Here is a 19787-nt window from a genome sequence, read left to right as displayed (position 1 = left end):
TTGTTCCCCAACTGCTGACTGAGGCTGCGACAGGTGAAGGGGCAAAGGGGCTCCTCAAGTCCCCAGCCAGTCCTCCCCCTACTAGCCACAGCAGCCTAAGTCAGTACCTGCCAGAAGGGGGATGGCCTGCTGTCCCCGCCAAACACAGGCCCTCAGAGGTCCCAGCATGCTGCTCTCTGGCCAGGCCTTGGGACTTCTTCCGAGACAGGGCATGGCTCAGCCAGTCCTCTTTCTCCTCCTTGGAGGCTCGCAGCTTGGAAGCCTGGCTGGCTTTGGCAGGGGACCCTGCACCTTCAGTTGGTGGCTTTGCCCTGGAGGGGGGCAGCCCAGCTGGCGTGGAGTGCTGGCTCGCAGGAGGAGGCACTGAGGGCGTGACAGGCACTGAGCTTTCCCGATGGGCCTCTCTGGTGGGTGAGGCAGGGAACAGGTCCAAGTCCTCGTCCTTGAGGCCCAACCAGTCAGCTCCTCCCTTCCTGGGCTGGATGGGGCTGGAAGCCATTGGAGGGCTCTGTTTGGAGCCTGGTTCTCCCTTGGGGTCTGGGCCACTGTCTGCTAAGAACCTACTTCAAGACAGAAAGGAGGGTGTCAGGCAGGGGAAACAGCCAGTCCCAGTGGCCCCCTAGCAGCCTGCAGCTGGGCGTCACGATGCCCAGGGACCCTGCACAGTCAGCTGAGGCCCAGTGAGCAGTGGCTCCTGGACCGGCTCAGGTGGCAGGCCACGTGCTGTCTGTAGAACACCACGAAGTACAGAGACCTTGACTTCCATCACATGAACCAGGGACAGTTCTACCCACAGAGAACAGGAACAGGATCAAATGACAGCCATGGGCACACAGGTCTAAAGAAAAATCAGGCCGAGCACAGTGGCTCATGTCTGTAATCCCAGATCTTTGGGAGGCCAGGGTGGGCAGATCGCTTAAGGCCAGGAGTTCAAGACCAGCCTGGCAACATGTGAAACCCCATCTCTACTAAAAACACAAAAAAATTAGTCAGGTGTGGTGGTGGGCGCCTGTAATCCCAGCTACTTGGGAGGCTGAGGCACGAGAATTGCTTGAACCCGGGAGGCAGAGGTTGTGGTAAGCCGAGATCATGCCACTGCACTCCAGCCTGGGCGACAGAGTGAGACTCTGTCTAAAAAAAATAATAATAAGTTGGATCAAGTGGTTTCCAGGTTTTCCAACAACAGTTACTTCATTTGTCCGGCCGTGGCCTTCATCTGTCACTGACCAGTGGCAGCAGGTTCCCAGGGTTAAGAACGTACTGGGTGTGGGAAGTAATGCCGATGTGCTTAGAGCTATTCAGATAGAAAGAGGATGAAGAAGCCAACCTGGCACAATGGGAGCAACTGCTGAACCTGGGAAAGGATGAGAGGGGCTCCTGGTGCTGTTCTTACAACTTCTGAAGTTTTTTTTTGAGACGGAGTCTCGCTCTGTTGCCCAGGCTGGAGTGCAGTGAGTGGTGCAATCTCAGCTCACCACAACTTCCGCCTCTAGGATTCAAGCTATTCTCCTGCCTCAGCCTCCCGAGTAGCTGGAATCACAGGCGCCCACCACCACGCCCAGCTAATTTTTGTATTTTTAGCAGAGACAGGGTTTCACCATGTTGGCCAGGCTGGTCTCGAACTCCTGACCTCAGGTGATCCACCTGCCTCGGTCTCCCAAACTGCTGAGATTACAGGCATGAGCCACCACACCCAGCCGACTTTTGAAGTTTGAAATTACTTCAAAATACAAAGTTTAAAATATATACTGGGAAAAGAACTCCAAACTCAGAAAATCCTATCACTGATTTAATTTTTTTTTTTGTAAACTGAGAGGATCACGCTGTCAGAATTGTCACGGCAAGTTCGACAGCAGAGTTCCTGGGAAGCGGGGTCTAAGAAGCCACCGCAGATGCCAGTGGTCTTGCTACCCATCGGGAAGTATGTTCCTTGGGGAGACCGAGCGACATCACAGCCTTTTATGATTTCAGGGGCTTTAGGTGGAGGCAGGCCCACCTGCCCCTTTCCTTCTGAGGCTGGGTGGGGCACTGGCAAACCTGAGCAGCGTCTGGGATGGGGGCTCCCACTGGGGCCATCTCCACCACTCTCTCTGGGCTGGCGGGACCAGGCCATCTCCCGCTTCCTTCAGCACCTGCAGAGCTGAGGGCCTTGTACCCTGTGGCCTCCCACATGAGACTCTCGGGTGGGACAGGGGACAGCTGCAGGGGCCTGTCTTCCCAGTGGCCGACCGGTCTCAAGAGGCCAAGCCTCCTGCAGGCCCCACTTACCTGACAGACTGCCGGCGGGACTGCCGGCCCTCAGAGGAGACCACGGTGGGCTGATAGGCTCCAAAGGTGAAGTCCTCGTCACCCCACGTATCTTCACTGTCTGTGAATTAAGGAGCCTGTGACCGTGATCTGGAGTAGGGGAACCAAGCTCATTTGTGGCTGCAAAATTCTAACAAAAGCTGAATTTGGTAGCTTGTTGTGTAAGACAAGCAGAGGGAAGCTGCTGTGAAGGAAGCACCTCAGGCACTGGCCAGGAAGATGCAGTGGCCTTGCAGTAGCCAGACCCTGCCCCAGGATCCCTCGAGGTCAGGTCCAGCGAGCGGCATGTGTCACAAGAATGATTCTCAGCAGACAGCTTGGGGGCTGATGCTTTGAGAAACATGGCCAGAGCAGTGCTTTTCAAATGCGAGCTGCTACCCATGAGAGGGCTGAGAAACCAGCTTAATGTGTCACAGCCAGTGTGTTTCCAAATCAAACAGCATCTCAATCATAGACAACCGAGCACGAACAGTGGTCACGGTAAGTATTATTTCACGTTAAGTATTATTTTGTCTCAGCTATAGACGTGTATAATCACATGTGTGTATCAGGATGTGAGGCTGATTTCTTATTATAGGTTGTGATGAAAGCCTGATCTAGAGGCCTCCCTCCCGTCCTGTTGCGGCCCCCGCAAGCCTCCTTACCCTGTGGCCTCTGGTACTTCTTGTCTAGCTTGAACTCCCTGTGCTCCCCGGTGCCCGGGCGGGCCAGGAGTTTGGTGGCCGTGCCTCGACCCAGCAGCTCATCCAGCGTGGAGCGAGCAGGGCGAGGCCCTTCCCTGCAGGACGGGACACACGGCAGGAACGTGTAGGTATGAGGGGCTCTCAGGAATCCCACAGTACCCGTCCACCAGCTTTTCCCTGAACCTGAGGCAGCAGCCTGGCCTACTCAGGGATCCTTACTGGTCTCCTATCTGCCTCTTCTCTGCTTTGGGGCTGTCTCCAAACCCCAAGGTGGCCATGATATCATCCCCATCATCAAACAACAATTCTTCTTTTTTTCGGATGGGGGTGTCCCCAGGAGTTAGAGGAATAGAGGGACCTGAAAGACAAAACACAAGGCCCAATGCCCGCAGCCTTCTTGCCCTCAACTGTGATATCTGAATGGGGTTGGGGGTGGTTTCTCTGCACCTTTAGGTAGGACGACAGGCTTTAGACCTGCCTGGTCTGTCCACGGGACCCAATTCCTCCAGCCTACTCCCAGACTCACACGTCCTACCTCCCTATTCCTAAAGGCTGATGATCTCTTTGTACTGGACCTTAGACCTCTGGTCCCCACCTGGGAGAGGCCTCTGGTTCTGCACCGGAAAGGCTGGTTAGCTTGTTGCCAATAAACTCTTCTTCCAGGTTGGGAAATGAGCCCACTCCACCCTACCTTGATCTCTCACTGTGCTGGGGCTCTTGTCAGAAGCTGTTTTACTCTGTGTCACAGGCGGCTGCTTGGTGATTCCTCCTTCATCATAGGAGAGAAGTCCTCCCAATGGGTCTTCCAAGTCTCACAGCAGAAGGGAAAGCACAGGTCAGACTGCAGCACTTAGCTGAGGAAAAGCAAGCCTGAACTGGGGAGCAGCGCTCGAGTCAAGGCTTCTAGCTGCTCCAGTACATAAACAAGCCCCCTGGCATCTGGAGGCTGGGGCCTGGGGCAACGGGGACTCCACAAAGAGACAGGCCGGGCAAGGAGAGAGGGAGTTGGAGGGCGGCCCTGGACCTACGGGGCCTGCCTCAGGCTTGCCCGTGGGGCCTCTGACTCTGCAGGCTGCATGACCTTCTGGAAATGTCCCTCAAGCGTCAGAAGAGAAGTAAAATATCCACACATTCATGACAGGAAAGGGGCTTCTTCCTATACTTGGGAAGATCTTCAGTTTGATGCCTGGCTTTAAGGTCTTTGCAAATAAGTTCCCTAATATCTCAGCCAATACAATATAACTGGTCCCGACATGAATTCATGAGGAACTAAACCAGTGGCACCCATGTGACATAGGCAGCAGCTGGGCCTCGGGCCAGCAAGCATACCTAGGCTGCTCCACTCCCAAACCAGAGTGTCCCAGAGGCATGACAGGAGCCTATGGTACCTTCAGAGGAAAACCTCCTGTTCTGATGCCCAGAGCTGCTGGGAGACGGAAGTGACTTCTTGGTGGGAATGGCACCCCCTGCAGGAAGCAGAAGACAAGGTCATGGGCCTGAGTCTCTCCTGGCCAAAGTCCTCCTCCCATATCATGGACTGGGGCCACTAGGATGGGGTGCACTTCTTCCTGGGAAGCTGGGGGCTCATGGCCATGGGCACAGCCAAGGGAGGAGTCTCCAGTTCTCCCATGGGCTTCTGGCAGGGAAACGAGGTAGGAGCTACCTCTGCTTCCTCATCATGAGTCACTCCAGAGACATGGGTTCAGGAGAGGCACAGGCTACCATAGAGTTCTCCATTTTAACTCACACAGCTTCTCCAGGAGCTGCCCATGTTGGACCCAGAGGGCCTGGAACAGCTCGAGGAAGGGAGGAAACTCAAGCTGTCCCCTTACCCCACCACACACACTCAAACACACACACGCACAAATGCTCCTTGGCCTCTCCATCCTGTGCAGAGAAAACCCAAGGACATGAACGCTTCCTACTAGCATCTTCCACGTCCTCAAAGTCTCCCTAGCAGATGCGAGGAGCCGTCTCCCATGCACCTTTCTCACTGGCTACTGACCCACCTGCAGGCTTGGGGTGGTTGGGCAGCTCTCCTTTCCCAGGGTCCTTTGCAGCTTTTTTGCTAGGGGCTAAATTAGATTTCTTCAGACCTAAGATATCAGCATCCATGCCGTCCAGGTCCTAGAAAACCAGGGAGGGAGGGCAGAGGACGATGTCTGATAAGGGGCTGAGGACTTCCACCTGAGAGAGATGGGCTGTTGGCACCCCAGGTGTAGAATTGTGAGAAAACAAAGGAAAATGAGAAAACTGTTGAGAAAAACAGTGAGTGAAGAAAGAAAATGGAACTAAAGGTAAGCAGGGTAGGGTGGAGTAGAGTCCAGCTCATGGTTCTGGGATGAGAGACTCAAAGTCAGCACCAAAAATTGAGTCAGAGGACTTGTGGGTTATGCCCAGGGATCCTAGGTGGCTGGTCTTGGGAAAAAAGCTTTCTTTTTTTTCTTTTTTTAGACAGGATATTGGCCGGGCGCGGTGGCTCATGCCTAGAATCCCAGCACTTTGGGCCGAGGCAGGTGGATCGCCAGGTCAAGAAATCGAGACCATCCTGGCCAACATGGTGAAACCCTGTCTCTACAAAAAATACAAAAATTAGTTGGGTGTGGTGGTGCACGCCTGTAATCCCAGCTACTTGGGAGGCTGAGGTAGGAGAATCGCTTGAACCTGGGAGGTGGAGGTTGCAGTGAGCCGAGATCATGCCACTGCACTCCAGCCTAGGCAACAGAGCAAGACTCTGTCTCAAAAAAATAAAAATGAATTAAAAATAAAATAAAATAAAGACAGAGTCTCACTCTGTCACCCAGGCTGGAGTGAAGTGGTGCGATCATAGCTCATTGCAGCCTCCAACTCCTGAGCTCAAGTGATCCACCTGCCATGGCCTCCCAAAGTGCTGGCATTACAGGAGTAAGCCACCATGCCAGACTTTTTTTTTTTTTTTTGAAGACAGAGTCTCACTGTGTCACCACCCAGGCTGTAGTGCAGTGGTGTGATCATAGCTCATTGCAGCCTCCAACTCCTAGGCTCAAGCGAGCCTACTGCCTCGGCCTCCCAAAGTTCTGGGATTACAGGTGCCTGGCCTTTGAGGAGAGAGATTTCAAGATGAGATTAAAGAAGCTGAATCTGGACCGGGTGTGGTGCCTTATGCCTGTAATTACAGTATTTTGGGAGGCCAAGGTAAGAGAATCGCTTAAGGCCAGGAGTTTAAGGTTGCAATGAGATCACATCACTGCACTCCAGGCTGGGTGATAGAATGCGATGGTGTCTCTAAAAAAAAAACCCAAAAACCAAAAATACACAACAAAAACAAGAGCCCCACAGGGCTGTAACCAAAAACGCGGCCTTGTCCTAGGGACTGTGGCAAAATGGGTTAACTAAAAGGGACACAAAACCCCAAGGGTCAGACAGGAAGGTGCTGCTGGCTGGAAGGAGAGGGAGAACAAGGTGTCTTAGGCCAAGCTAGAGATTATGTCCTTACAAATTATTCAGAATCTGTGCCTTAAAAATCCATTGCAAAGATTGGCGCTGGGCTTGATCTGATGAGAAGACAGCAGTATTGAAGGGGGCTTGGCAGGGGATATGGAGAGAAATATGGAGAAAGATTAAGAACAAGCATTAGAGGAGAGAGTCTCCCCCTCTGTCTTCTAGGTGGAGGTGAGGGGACCCAGCTAGGTGGGCCTCCGAGTAGAGCTGGCCCCGTTTCCCCAGAGGCCTGTGGCCATCTCCACTCTCTATATACCAGGAACACTGGTTGATACTCAGAAAGGCAAGGAGGCCAACGGCTCACAGACGAGTTCCATGCTTGCACGAGGAAGGGCTCAGAAACACAGGTTGTAAAGGGAGAAATTAGAGGGAGAATGAAGCCTTGGTACAAAATATCATGACCCCACCCCACCCACCCCCAGTTCTAAGAATCGTGCAAGCTGTTTCCTTACCTTCATGGCCTGGAGCAGAGCCTGTGGGTCTGCCTCTGAGATACCTGAAACCTAAGTCCACAAGGAGGGTGAGGACACAGATGAGGAGGCACATTAGTCAAGGCCCAATAAAACTCAGGGTCCTGGCCCCTTGCTTCTGTTAGGGCAGACGGCGTGGCAGGAGCAGAGCTTGGCCAATGGAGCTTATACAGGAGGGTGGCTTTGTTCCCCTTGCTTGGGCTTGGCAGTTGTTTGAAGCCAAACCTGCCTGGTTATAGAGACTCAGAGAGCACTGCCATTCCTGCTCCTTCCAACCATAGAGAACTCTTCCATCCAGGACTGGAATTCTGCTACTTCCCACCCATGCCAATGGACAGCTATGGAGTTTATAAGGGGAAAGGAGCAACATCTAAGACTCCAGCAGTTTCAGGGAGCTCTCCTTTCCACTCATCTTACTACAGGAAAGAGGATTCTGCTTTGGGTCCACTCGGCAGCCCTTGGGCATTATTTATAGTGGCTCACGCCTGTAATCCCAGCACTTTGGGAGGCCGAGGCGGGTAGATCACTTGAGGTCAGGAGTTTGAGGCCAGCCTGGCCAACGTGGTGGAACCCCGTCTCTACTAAAAATACAAAATTACCTACTAAAAATACAAAAATTATTTTCTTTGGCTGGGCACGGTGGCTCAGCCTGTAATCACAGTACTTTGAGAGGCTGATGTGGGTGGATCAAGAGGTTAGGAGTTTGAGACCAGCCTGACCAACAGGGTGAAACCCCATCTCTACTAAAAATACAAAAATCAGCCAGGCGTGGTGGTGGGTGCCTGTAATCCCAGCTACTCAAGAGGCTGAGGCAGGAGAATCGCTTGAACCAGGAGGCGGAGATTGCAGTGAGCCAAGATTGCACCACTGCATTCCAGCCTGGGCGACAGAGGGAGACTCCATCTCAAAACAAAAACAACAACAACAACAACAACAACAACAAAAATTAGCCAGTCATGGTGGCAGGCACCTGTAAGCCCAGCTACTTGGGAGGCTGAGGCAGGAGAATTGCTTGACCCCGGGAGGCAGAGGTTGCAGTGAGCCGAGATCACGCCACTGCACTCTAGCCTGAGCAACAGAGGGAGACTCCATCTCAAAAAACAAACAAAAGGAACAAAGTGACTTTGCAGGGACTTCTAAACCCTTCTGTGGGCAGCCCCTTGGCCACAACACCCATCTCAATGTTTCTGGGGATAAGTAGGGAGGTGGAGGGAAACAGCCAGGCTCACCTCAGCATCAGCTTCTTCCAGGCCTGCCATGGTGCTGAAGACATCATCACCCAGGAGGGACCTGCAAAGGGGAGGCGTCAGCCCCTACCTGCATCCCAGGGCACTGGATGACTCTAAAAAGGGGAGGAGTGGCTTAGAAAGCCCAAGGAATCTCGGATAGATCTCTCCGGAGAACAGAGGTGCTAAAAGGAATGTCACAGGCCACCTGATGCAGTGATTTTCAACTTTGTTAGCAGTAGAACTGCTTCAAAAACAAATTGTTAAAAACCATAGGCTGGGTGTGGGGGCTCATGCCTGTAATCCCAGCACTTTGGGAGGCCGAGGCAAGTGGATCACTTGAGGTCAGGAGTTTGGGACCAACCTGGCCAACATGGTGAAACCCCATCTCTACTAAAAATACAAAAATTAGCCAGGCGTGGTGGCGGGCACCTGTAATCCCAGCTACTCAGGAGGCTGAGGCAGGAGAATCACTTGAACCCGGGAGGTGGAGGCTGCAATGAGCTGACATTGCGCCACTGCACTCCAGCCTGGGCGACAGAGCAAGACTCTGTCTCAAAAAATAAAGTAAAAAAAAAAAAAAAAGTAAGAAAAACAACTGCTCCAGATCACAAGAGGGAGGAGGGCTCAGAAAATTCCTCCCTATCTCTCATCTGTGGGGTATTCATTCTTATCTTAGAAGAACAAACACAATTTGAAAATCACTGATCTAGGCCAATCCTTTAATTCTGAGGATAAGAAAATGAGGGCTCAGAGAAGTTCAGAAACTGCCCAAGGTCATATCATAAGTAACAGATGGAGGATAGAAGCCAGGACTGCTGACCTTTTGTGCAGTTCTCTTTAACTTCCCCAGGCTCCTTCAATAAAACCAGGAGCTGGCCAGGCGCGGTGGCGCACGCCTGTAATAACAGCACTTTGGGAGGCCAAGGTGGGCAGATCACCTGAGATCAGGAGTTCAAGACCAGCCTGGCCAACATGGTGAAACCCCATCTCTACTAATAACAAAGTAGCCAGACGTGGTGGTGTGTGCCTGTAATCCCAACTGTGTGGGAGGCTGAGGCAGGAGAACTGCTGGAACCTGGGAGGCAGAGGTTAGAGTGAGCCGATCGCGCCACTGCACTCCAGCCTGGGTGACAGAGTGAGACTCCATCTCAAAAAAAGAGAAAAAATAAAAATAAATAAATAAATAAACAAAACCAGGAGCTGAGGGAAGTGGGTGGAAATTAACTGACATTAGAAGTGAGCACGGCCAGGTGCGAGTGGCTCACACCTGTAATCCCAGCACTTTGGGAGACTGAGTGGATTGCTTCAGCCCAGGAGTTCAAGACCAGCCTGGGCAATGTGGTAAAATTGTCTTCACTAAAAATACAAAAATTAGCCGGGTGGGCCGGGCATGGTGCCTTACGCCTGTAATCCCAGCACTTTGGGAGGCCGAGGTGGGCGGATCACCTGAGGTCAGTTTGAGACCAGCCTGACCAATATGGTGAAACCTTGTCTCTACTAAAAATACAAAAATTAGCCGGGTGTGGTGGTGGGCACCTGTAGTCCCAGCTACTTGGGAGCCTGAGACAGGACAATTGCTTGAACTGGGGTGGCGGAGGTTGCAGTGAGCCGAGATCGTGCCACTGCACTCCAGCCTCGGCAACAAATATTCTCTAAAAAAAAAAAAAAAAAAAAAAAAAAAAAAATGGCGAGCAAATGTGAAGTAGAAAGTTGGGGGTGGAGGGGCAGAGAGCATTTAGACTGAAGTAGGTCATGGATACCCAGTCCGACGCTGCCCTTACTTTGTTCTAGCCTTTGAAGAAGGGAACATCTGAGATACACCTGTGGTGTCTCTGGTATGTGAAGCTAGTTTAACAGGCTTCTCAGGTAGTGTCACTGGAAAAAAAGAAAAGAGAAAACGTGTCATTTAGCTAAAGAGACCTGGAGTCAAGATGCAAAGGCTGGCAAGCTCCCTTCCCAAGCTGTCTCTGTATTAGGAGGAAGAAATCTGGCCAAATAGGCAGGTCCCAATGTCACCCCTTGGAAAACCTGAATGGGAGAGAGGGTGGTACATTTCCAAGGAGGAAGTCAACCCTAAATGCCAAATACCAAATGAAGAGCCCAACCCAACCCAATGCACCCCAAGGAAATGCATGAGGAACAATTGCTTTTCCACAGCCCAAAACTGTAGGCAGGAATACATGGGCTGGAATACATTAGCCAGGCGTGGTGGTGGGTGCCTGTAATCCATCCCAGCTACTCAGTAGGCTGAGGCAGGAGAATCGCTTGAACCGGGAGGCGGAGATCGCAGTGAGCTGAAATTGCGCCACTGCACTCCAGCCTGGGTGACAGGAGCTTTGTGGGTTCTCTGGGGCCATGTAGGGGAAACCTAAGTCTCTCTGTCCCTGGTGAGCTTTACATGACCATGAAGCCAGGTTCCTTAACAGACCAAGTCGAACACAAATAATATGGATTAGCATCCAGAATCTACAAGGAACTCTTTAAACTCAACGATAAAAAGACAAGTAACCCAATTAAAAAGGGGCAAAGGATCTGAACAGACATTTCTCCAAAGATATACACATGGCCAATAAACACACGAAAAGATGCTGAACATCATTAGTCATTAGGGAAATGCACATCAAAACTACAATGAGATACCCACTTTACACCCTCTAGGATGGCAATAATCAAAAAGAAGGAAAACAAGTATTAGCAAGGATGTAGAGGAACTAGAGCCATCTTACACTGTTGGTGGGATGTAAAATGGCACAGCTGCTGTGGAAAAGCAGTCGCCTCAAAAAGTTAAACATACAGTTACCATATGGTCCAGGAATTCCACATGAACTGAAAACACATGTCCGCCCAAAAACTAGTACACAAACGTTCATAACAGCATTATTCATAACAGCCAAAATGTGGAAATATCTCAGATACCCATCAACTGATGAAGGGATTAAACAAAATGTGATTTATCCACACAATGGAACATTATCTAGCCATAAAAAAGTTATAAAGTACTGATTCATGCCACAGTGTGGATAAACTTGGAAAATATTATGCTACATCAGAGAAGCTACGTGTGCTAGGCATGGTAGCTCATGCCTGTAATCCCAACACTTTGGGAGGCTGAGGCAGGTGTTTGAGGCCAGGAGTTCAAGATCAGCCTGGCCAACATGGCGAAAACCCATCTCTACTAAAAATACAAAAAGTAGCTGGTTGTGGTGGTGCATGCCTGTAGCCCCAGCTACTCGGGAAGCTGAGGCACGAGAATCGCTTGAACTCAGGAGGCATAGGCAGAGCCGAGATGGTGCCACTGCACTCCAGCCTGGGTGACACAGTGAGACTCTGTCTCAAAAAAAAAAAAAAAAAAAAAAAGCTAGATATAAAGGTAAGATGCTGGCCGGGCGCGGTGGCTCAACACCTGTAATCCCAGCACTTTGGGAGGCCAAGATGGGCGGATCACCTGAGGTTGGGAGTTCGAGACCAGACTGACCAACATGGAGAAATCCCCGTCTCTACTAAAAATACAAAATTAGCTGGGTGTGGTGGTGAGCGCCTGTAATCCCAGCTACTCAGGAGGCTGAGGCAGGAGAATTGCTTGAACCTGGGAGGTGGAGGTTGCGGTGAGCCGAGATTGCGCCATTGCACTCCAGCCTGGGCAACAAGAGTGAAACTCTGTCTCAAAAAAAAAAAAAAAAAAAAAAAAAAAAGGTAAGATGCTGTGTGATTCCATTTTATGTAAAGTGTCCACAATAGGCAACTCCATAGAGACAGAGAGTAAGTAATAAGTGGTTGCCTAAGGTTGGAGGGAGAAGGGAATGAAATTGACTACTAATGGGCATGGGGTTTCTTTAAGGGGTGATGGAAAATGTTCTGGAATTAGGTAGTGTTGATGGTTGTACAACTTTTGAATATTCAAAAACCACTGAGTTGTACACTTTATAGGAGTGGACTTTCTGCTATATAAATTACATCTCAATTTTTTTTTTTTTTTGAGACGGAGTCTCGCTCTGTCGCACAGGCTGGAGCGCAGTGGTGCAACGTTGGCTCACTGCAACCTCCGCCTCCTGGGTTCAAGTGATTCTCCTGCCTCAGCTTTCCAAGTAGCTGGGATTACAGGCGTCCGCCACTACGCCCAGCTAATTTTTTTTTGTATTTTTAGTGGAGATGGGGTTTCACCATGTTGGTCAGGCTGGTCTTGAACTCCTGACCTTGTAATTGGCCCTCCTCCTCCTCCCAGAGTGCTGGGATTACAGGCGTGTATATCTCAATTTTTAAAAAAGTCCGGGTGTAGTGGCTCATGCCTGTAATCCCAGCACTTTGGTTCAGGAGGTGGGAGGATCATTTCAGTCCAGAAGCTTGGGACCAGCCTGGGCAACACAGTAAGAAAAAAAAGCAACAGCAGCAGCCCAAATTAGGGGATTCTGGGCAAGGCACACTTACTATCATCCCCTAGAAGGTCACCAAGAAAATCATCAATGGAGCCTGGAACAGAAAAGGGACTGTCATGACTTCAGGAGGAAAGAAGAGTGGCCCTTATAAACATCAAGGCTTGAGACTCGCCAGAAGGCGTCAGAGCTTTCAGATGTTGGGACTTAGGCTTAGCTCTCCTTTCATTGGCCACAAGATGTTTTACAAGTTTCTGGCAACAAGTCACAAAGCCTTGTTGAAACACCCCGAGGCAGAAATTTAAATAACTATCTCAGGCTGGGCGCAGTGGCTCACACCTGCAATCCCAGCACTTTGGGAGGCTGAGGCGGGTGGATCACCTGAAGTCAGGAGTTCGAGACCAGCCTGACCAACATGGCAAAACCCCGTCTTTACTAAAAATACAAAAAAATGGCCGGGCGCGGTGGCTCACACCTGCAATTCCAGCACTTTGGGAGGCCAAGGCGGGTGGATCACCTGAAGTCAGGAGTTCGAGACCAGCCTGGCTAACACGGTGAAACCCTGTCTCTACTAAAAATACAAAAAATTAGCCAGGTGTGGTGGCATGTGCCTGTAGTCCCGGGTACTCGGGAGGCTGAGGCAGGAGAATCACGTGAACCCGGGTGGCAGAGTTTGTAGTGAGCCGAGATCGCACCACTGCACTGCAGCCTGGGCGACAGAGCCATACGCCGTCTCAAAAAACAACAAAAAGACCCCCCCAAAAATTAGCCGGGCATGGTGGCGCATGCCTGTAATCCCAGCTACTGCATAGGATGAGGCAGGAGAATTGCTTGAACCTGGGAGGCAGAGGTTGCAGTGAGCCGAGATCGCACCACTGCATTCCAGCCCGGGTGACAGAGCAAGACGCCATCTCAAAAACAAACAAACAAAACCAAAACAAAACAAAAATTAGCCGGGCATGGTGACACATGCCTGTAATCCCAATTACTGGGGAGGCTGAGGCAGAAGAATTGCTTGAAACTGGGAGGCAGAGGTTGCAGTGACCTGAGATCACACCATTGCACTCTACCCCGGGCAACAGAGCAAGACTCCGTCTTAAAAAAAAAAAAACACAACTATCTGAAAGGATGATGGTGCAGATTTTCAGCAGAACCTATATTCTACCTGCCTACCATGACACACTGGCCAAAGATCAGTCTTCCAGACCCTGAACACAGCCCAGTGCAGCTCGGTGGGAAGAGTGCCCAAGATTTCTAGGCACATGGAGGCTACTTTCAGACAAGTAGGCTCCTTGTACCCTTCCATCTAAGACCCCCCAGAACTGGTCTGGATGTCCTCATCAATGGCCACTTTCTGATGGAGGCATGTGGGGGAACCTAAGTATGAATATCGAATTCGTTTCCCCACACCAGCTTTCCCACCCTGAATCCCAACCACATATTTCTGGATAAAGAGCCCAAGGAGAAGGATTTTTTCCAAAACCTCATATCTTATTTATGTCTGAACTTCTCTGAGGACCAGTGAGGCAACATAAGGAAGACCAAGGCTGCCTATGGAATAATGGGAAGAACAGCAAGACTGATCAAAAACTTTTTTTTTTTTTTTTTTTGAGACGGAGTCTCACTCTGTCGCCCAGGCTGGAGTGCAGTGGTGAGATCTCGGCTCACTGCAAGCTCCACCTCCTGTGTTCACACCATTCTCCTGCCTCAGCCTCCCGAGTAGCTGGGACTACAGGCACCCGCCACCACGCCCGGCTAATTTTTTGTATTTTTAGCAGAGACGGGGTTTCATCGTGTTAGCCAGGATGGTCTCGATCTCCTGACCTCATGATCCACCCACTTCGGCCTCCCAAAGCGCTGGGATTACAGGTATGAGCCACCGTGCCCGGCCCAAAAACATTTAAATAAACACGTCTCGTTCCAGGACCAAAGGGGAAAAAGATATATATTTGGCTTAAGAGTAATGTTCCACCTCTCCACTCACCTTTCCATCCTTTCTTGGTTTTTGGCGCCTAAAATGGGAAAAACAAATCACATCAAGAAAACCAAACAGTGAACACAGGTGGAAATTGGCAATGCAGAATGAATTGCGTTGCCTTTTGCCAAGTAACCAGAGGCAAGAGCACCAATGGCATTTAGAGATGTAAGTCCTTTATGCGTTCCTATAGTTTCTGAGAACCGACTCATTCAGAGTGTGGAAACAGCCCTACTAACCAGCGATGGGTGCCAATGGGCGGGCAGGTCACTCCTTTCCCAGACACGACATGCAAACCCTCCCAGCCAAGATGTCATGTGACCGGAAATGTCTTCTACTCCGTGCCCCTGACTCCTCAATACCAGTGACAGACACTTAAAAACGCTTCCAGCTGGATATTCAGAGTCTCAGAAGAAACCTTGGTCGTCGAAAGTTTGGTATCAATGCCACCTCCTGTCACTCTTCTCCAGGGTCTCCATCCTGGTCCTTGCCGCCCAGCCCCCAGAGTGTTGCATGCAGTCAAGATCTTTGGGGATGCAGGATGGGAGGCATGTTCGTTTTCCATGCATCTTACTCTGAACTCTGCCTACCATCTCATGGCTCTCGGGGGTGCTCTCAGCTCCTTCACAGCACTGGCCAGCTCATCTGGATTCTGCCCACATCAGGCTCATACTCCCTAATGAAGAAAATTAAAGTGGTTGCTTAAAAATGATGTAGCTTTGGCTGGGCGCCGTGGCTCACGCCTGTTAATCCCAGCACTTTCAGAGGCCAAGGCAGGGGGATCACCTGAGGTCAGGAATTCAAGACCAGCCTGGCCAACATGGTGAAACCCTGTCTCTACTAAAGACAAAAATTAGCTGGGTGTGGTGGTGTACATCTGTAATCCCGCAGCAGGAGGCTGAGGCAAGAGACTCGTTTGAACCTGGGAGGTGGAAGCTGCAGTGAGCCGAGACCGCGCCACTGCACTCCAACCTAGGCAACAGAGTGAGTCTCCATCTCAAAAAAAAAAAAAAAGAGAGACCAGGCGCGATGGCTCATGCCTGTAATCCCAAAACTCTCTGGGAGGCCGAGGCAAGTGGACCACCTGAGGTCAGGAGTTCGTGACCAGCTTGGCCAACATGGTAAAACCCCACCTCTACTAAAAAATACAAAAAATTAGCTGGGTGTGGTGGCAGGCACCTGTAATCCCAGCTACTTGGCAGGTTGAGGCAGGAGAATCGCTTGAACCCACTAGACGGAGGTTGCAGTGAGCTGAGATCATGCTATGCATTCTAGCCTGGGCAACAGAGCAAGACTCCATCTCAAAAAAAAAAAAAAAAGATGTAGGTTTAACAGCATGAATCCAAGGATTATCAAAGTTCTCTCACTTTGCCCATTCAAGAGGTAAAGCCCATTTCCATAAATTAAAAATTCCTTATAGGGGATGCACTTCAGAAGAGGAGCAAAGTACTCTCAGGCCGGGCGCGGCGGCTCACACCTGTTATCCCAGCACTTTGGGAGGCTGAGGTGGGCAGATCATTTGAGGTCAGGAGTTCAAGACCAGCCTGACCAACATGGTGAAACCCCATTTCTACTAAAAATACAAAAATTAGCTGGGCATGGTGGCATATGCCTGTAATCTCAGCTACTCAGGAGGCTGAGGCAGGAGACTAGCTTGAACCTAGGAGGAGAAGGTTGCAGTGAGCCGAGATCGCCCCACTGCACTCCAGCCTGGGCAACATGTGAGACTCTGTCTCCAAAAAAAAAAAAAAAAGTGCTCTGGATAACTTAATGGGCTTTCTGAGGCTTTGAGATTACTTGAAAAAAGGGCAGTGGCCATCATCCCTTACCCTGAAAGCTGATGCAGCAAGTGGCAAGTACTCATTTCAGAAAGGAGGTGGGTGCCTGGCACCAAGGCTGAAACCCTTTCCCAGGCAACACCCATGACTACTTTCTAGGCAGCATTTAGCACAAAAGCAGGTATGAACTCTGGTTACTCTTTGATATTCTTTTTCTTTTAAAATTTTTTTTTTCGAGACGGGGTCTCACCGTGTTACTCAAGTTGGTATTGAACTCTGGGGCTCAAGCAATCCTCCTGCATTGGTCTTCCAAAGTGCTGGGATTACAGGTGTGAGCCACCACGTCCAGCAACACGATTTTCACTGACAGTGGAAATATTTCCCTTTACATAGGCAGTAAATCTGACCCATTGAGAACAGTTTTCCTCGGAATTAGCTCTCTCCCTCCCCCTCCTCCACTTTACCAAAACCCACCTACAGGATGTCCTGGAAGAGTCAGAGGGGTCCTCTTTATGTCCCAAGCATTGGCCTGTCCTGTTATTGGAATGCAAGGGTTATCTGGGCTTACCTACAGAGCCCACCCTGAATACATGTGTTTTCTTTTTTTTCTTTTTTTAGACGGAGTCTTGCTCTGTTGCCCAGGATGGAGTGTAGTGGTGCGATCTTGGCTCACCACAACCTCAGCCTCCCGGGTTCAAGCGAATCTCCTGCCTCAGCCTCCCGAGTAGCTGGGAATACAGGCACATGCCACCATGCCCGGTTAATTTTTGTATTTTTAGTAGAGACGGGGTTTCACTGTTGGCCAGGAGGTCTCGAACTCCTGACCTCGTGATCTGCCCGTCTCGACCTCCCAAAGTGCTAGGATTACAGGTGTGAGCCACCACGCCTGGCCGCCTTTCTTTTTTTTCCAGACAGGGTCTCGCTCTGTTGCCCAGGCTGGAGTGCAGTGGCACGATCACAGCTCTCATAGCTCACTGCAGCCTCGACCTCCTTGGGCTCAGGCGATCCTCCAATGTCAGCCTCCCTAGCAGCTGGGACCACAGGCACACGCCACCATGTGCGGCAAATTTTAAAACTTTTTTTAGAGACGGGTCTCCCTATGTTGCCCAGGGTCGTCCCAGACGCCTGGCCTCAAGGGATCCTCCCGCCTTGGCCTCCCAAAGTGTCGGGATTACAGGCGTGAGCCACCGTGCCCGGCCTTGTTTCTTTTTCTCTGCAATGGCGACTTCACGACCTACAAGTCCAAATGTGTCCCATAACACATCAAGGAACTTCTGGCATCTCCTATCGATCCTGTACGGGCTTCTCAGACTATGGGGATTTTCTAGGCTTGGTTTGCCAAGGCCAAAGGGCTACAGAGTAACCCCGTCCCCACATGTATTCAGCCGACTCCATGCCAGGCGTTTTACAGATCCCGAGACCACCCCTAAGCAAGACCCCTAACCGGAATCGCCCCTCCGTCCCGAGACTCCGCGCCCCTCAATGCGTCACCCTTCTGAGCGCCCGGCCTATCTGGCCCCCGAGCGCAGCCTGTAACGCTCTCAGCCCCTGAAGCCTCCCGTTACGCGCCGTGCCCCCGGAGGTGCGGCCGCTGGGACCAGCGCCGGCCCTGGCTCCATTCGGGTCGCTCAGTCCAGCCAGGCCTGGCCTCCCGCTTCCAGCCGCTGCCGGCACCCTCAGCCGTCTGGCCTCCCGCGGAAAGGCGGGCGCGAGGCATCCTGGGAGTCGCAGTCGGCGGTCGGCTCACGCGCCCGCACCGAGGAGGTGGGGACGCCATGGAGAACTACAGCTCCCAGGGAGCCGCGCGCGGCAGTTGGCGGCGCCGGGCTTCTGCCGGCGGCTGGCACGTTGCTAGGAGCTGCCCCAACGCCTCTCCGGAAAGAGGGCGCCAGGCTCAAAGGCCCTCTTGGGAACTGCCGGGACGCTTAAAAGTTCCTCCTGCCCACTTCTGAGGGCTGACACGTGGCCGACGCGGAGGCGTGAGAAATGTGTTGATATTGGGAGGTTGACGGGTGAATCCACAAATTCACCGTGTTTATTCCACACCCCAAAGCTTGAAGGAAGTGACTGACCTGTTTAATGATCCAACCAAAGCTGTATAGCCAGAATGAAACCCAATACTGTCGCCCCACAAAAAGATTAAGTCACATTTTTTCTAGTATGTGCTAATTATGGATTTTATTAAGGTTTATTCAATGTCACAGAGGAAAGAACGGTTTGTAGTTTGGCTTACCCGCAGTGCTGGCAGGTCACAGCTGTCCAACCATGATCCATTCACATGCTCTGGCCCCGTGCCCCTCGTCCTCCCACCCCTAGCCCCACAGGACACCATTAAGCCAGGGCTGGGTAACAACATATGCTAAATGCATCTTCTCAGGTGAGAACCAAACTCGAGCCACAACAGCAAAGGGGGAAAAAGGTAGCAAAGTAATTATGTGCTCCCAAGGCAGTCATTTAGTTGAATCCATAACAATTGGAAATAAAAAGGCATTTATGAAGTGTAGTCCGCAGTCTGAATGTGGAAGGTGGAAGATCACACATTTACTAATCTAAGAAACACTCAAAACATATTTTGGTTCAGAATTCTAAAAAATCCCCAATTTTCCATGATCTTCCCAAGACAACCAATGACCCACTTAAATTTAAGGCAAAAACACCCTTGAATCTAGGAATGTGCACATATGCAACAGCTAACATCTGGTAACTCTAATAATGTTCCTTATATGTTTCTGTGTTTACTATCATGAACCATAGGAAGAAGTACTGGAAAATTTAGTAAGTGTGGACAGTTAAAAACACTGGCCCGGCACGGTGGCTCACGCCTGTAATCCCAGCACTTTGGGAGGCCGAGGTGGGTGGATCACGAGGTCAGGAGTTCAAGACCAGCCTGGCCAACTTGGTGAAACCCCCATCTCTATTAAAAATACAAAAAAACTAGACAGGCATGGCGGCAGGCGCTGTAATCCCAGCTTCTCAGGAGGCTGAGGCAGAGAATTGCTTGAACCCGGGAGGCGGAGGTTGCAGTGAGCCAAGATTTCGCCACTGCACTCTACCCTGGGTGAAAGAGCAAGACAACGTCTCAAAAAAAAAAAAAAAAAAAAAAAGCAAAACCCCACCATCAATATTTTAAAATAAAAAGTCGTTTTAGTCAATTACAGTGTGACTTGTTCTAATCCTCCAAGAATGGAGTAGTAAAGAAACAGCAGAAATGACTTCCATGCATTATTTCATGAAAATGATCAAAACCTTCATCTAAGTCAGAACATCAACAAGACTCTTGGTCTCAGGTCATCAGTTTCCTGGCACTCCTCCTCTCTCTAGCTGTAGTAGCAGCTACCGCTTGAAGACAACCTATATATCCCAGGCATACCCTCTACACATATAAAAAGATGTGCAGGTGTTACAGACCACCTACACCTAATTCACTTCCTTTCTAATAAGATGGATGGAATAACTCGGAAAAGGGAAAGGAGGGATTTTGAGCCGCAGTTGTCT

The 19787-nt window shown here is 50.7% G+C and overlaps 1 protein-coding gene across 31 annotated transcripts in view; it reads right to left on the bottom strand.

Annotated features, from left to right (window-relative positions):
- The window catches only part of FBF1 (Fas binding factor 1), a 31090-nt gene extending 13066 nt beyond the window's left edge, over positions 1 to 18024 (bottom strand). Inside the window, exons 1-16 of one of the 31 annotated variants that reach the window (XM_063706073.1) lie at positions 17784 to 18023; positions 16767 to 16826; positions 16543 to 16655; positions 14754 to 15190; positions 14524 to 14551; positions 12595 to 12636; positions 9951 to 10044; positions 8170 to 8230; positions 6923 to 6973; positions 5000 to 5117; positions 4379 to 4456; positions 3682 to 3801; positions 3210 to 3348; positions 2952 to 3085; positions 2269 to 2368; positions 108 to 563 (exon numbers count right to left, since the gene is read on the bottom strand). In XM_063706073.1, coding sequence (XP_063562143.1) covers positions 108 to 563; positions 2269 to 2368; positions 2952 to 3085; positions 3210 to 3348; positions 3682 to 3801; positions 4379 to 4456; positions 5000 to 5117; positions 6923 to 6973; positions 8170 to 8230; positions 9951 to 10044; positions 12595 to 12636; positions 14524 to 14551; positions 14754 to 14831 — 1499 coding nt within the window. In that variant the 5' untranslated portion in view covers positions 14832 to 15190; positions 16543 to 16655; positions 16767 to 16826; positions 17784 to 18023. Of the gene's footprint in view, positions 1 to 107; positions 564 to 2268; positions 2369 to 2951; positions 3086 to 3209; positions 3349 to 3681; positions 3802 to 4378; positions 4457 to 4999; positions 5118 to 6922; positions 6974 to 8169; positions 8231 to 9950; positions 10045 to 12594; positions 12637 to 14523; positions 14552 to 14753; positions 15191 to 15693; positions 16522 to 16542; positions 16656 to 16766 lie in introns of those variants that run through there. The other 30 variants (XM_063706078.1, XM_063706080.1, XM_063706086.1 and 27 more) reach the window with 30 other exon arrangements.
- Positions 18025 to 19787: the final 1763 nt, after the last annotated feature.

This window comes from Gorilla gorilla, chromosome 4, assembly GCF_029281585.2.
Source record: "Gorilla gorilla gorilla isolate KB3781 chromosome 4, NHGRI_mGorGor1-v2.1_pri, whole genome shotgun sequence".
NCBI lineage: Eukaryota > Metazoa > Chordata > Mammalia > Primates > Hominidae > Gorilla > Gorilla gorilla.
Note: the sequence above shows the minus strand (reverse complement) of the source record. Positions and strands in the feature narration are given on the sequence as shown.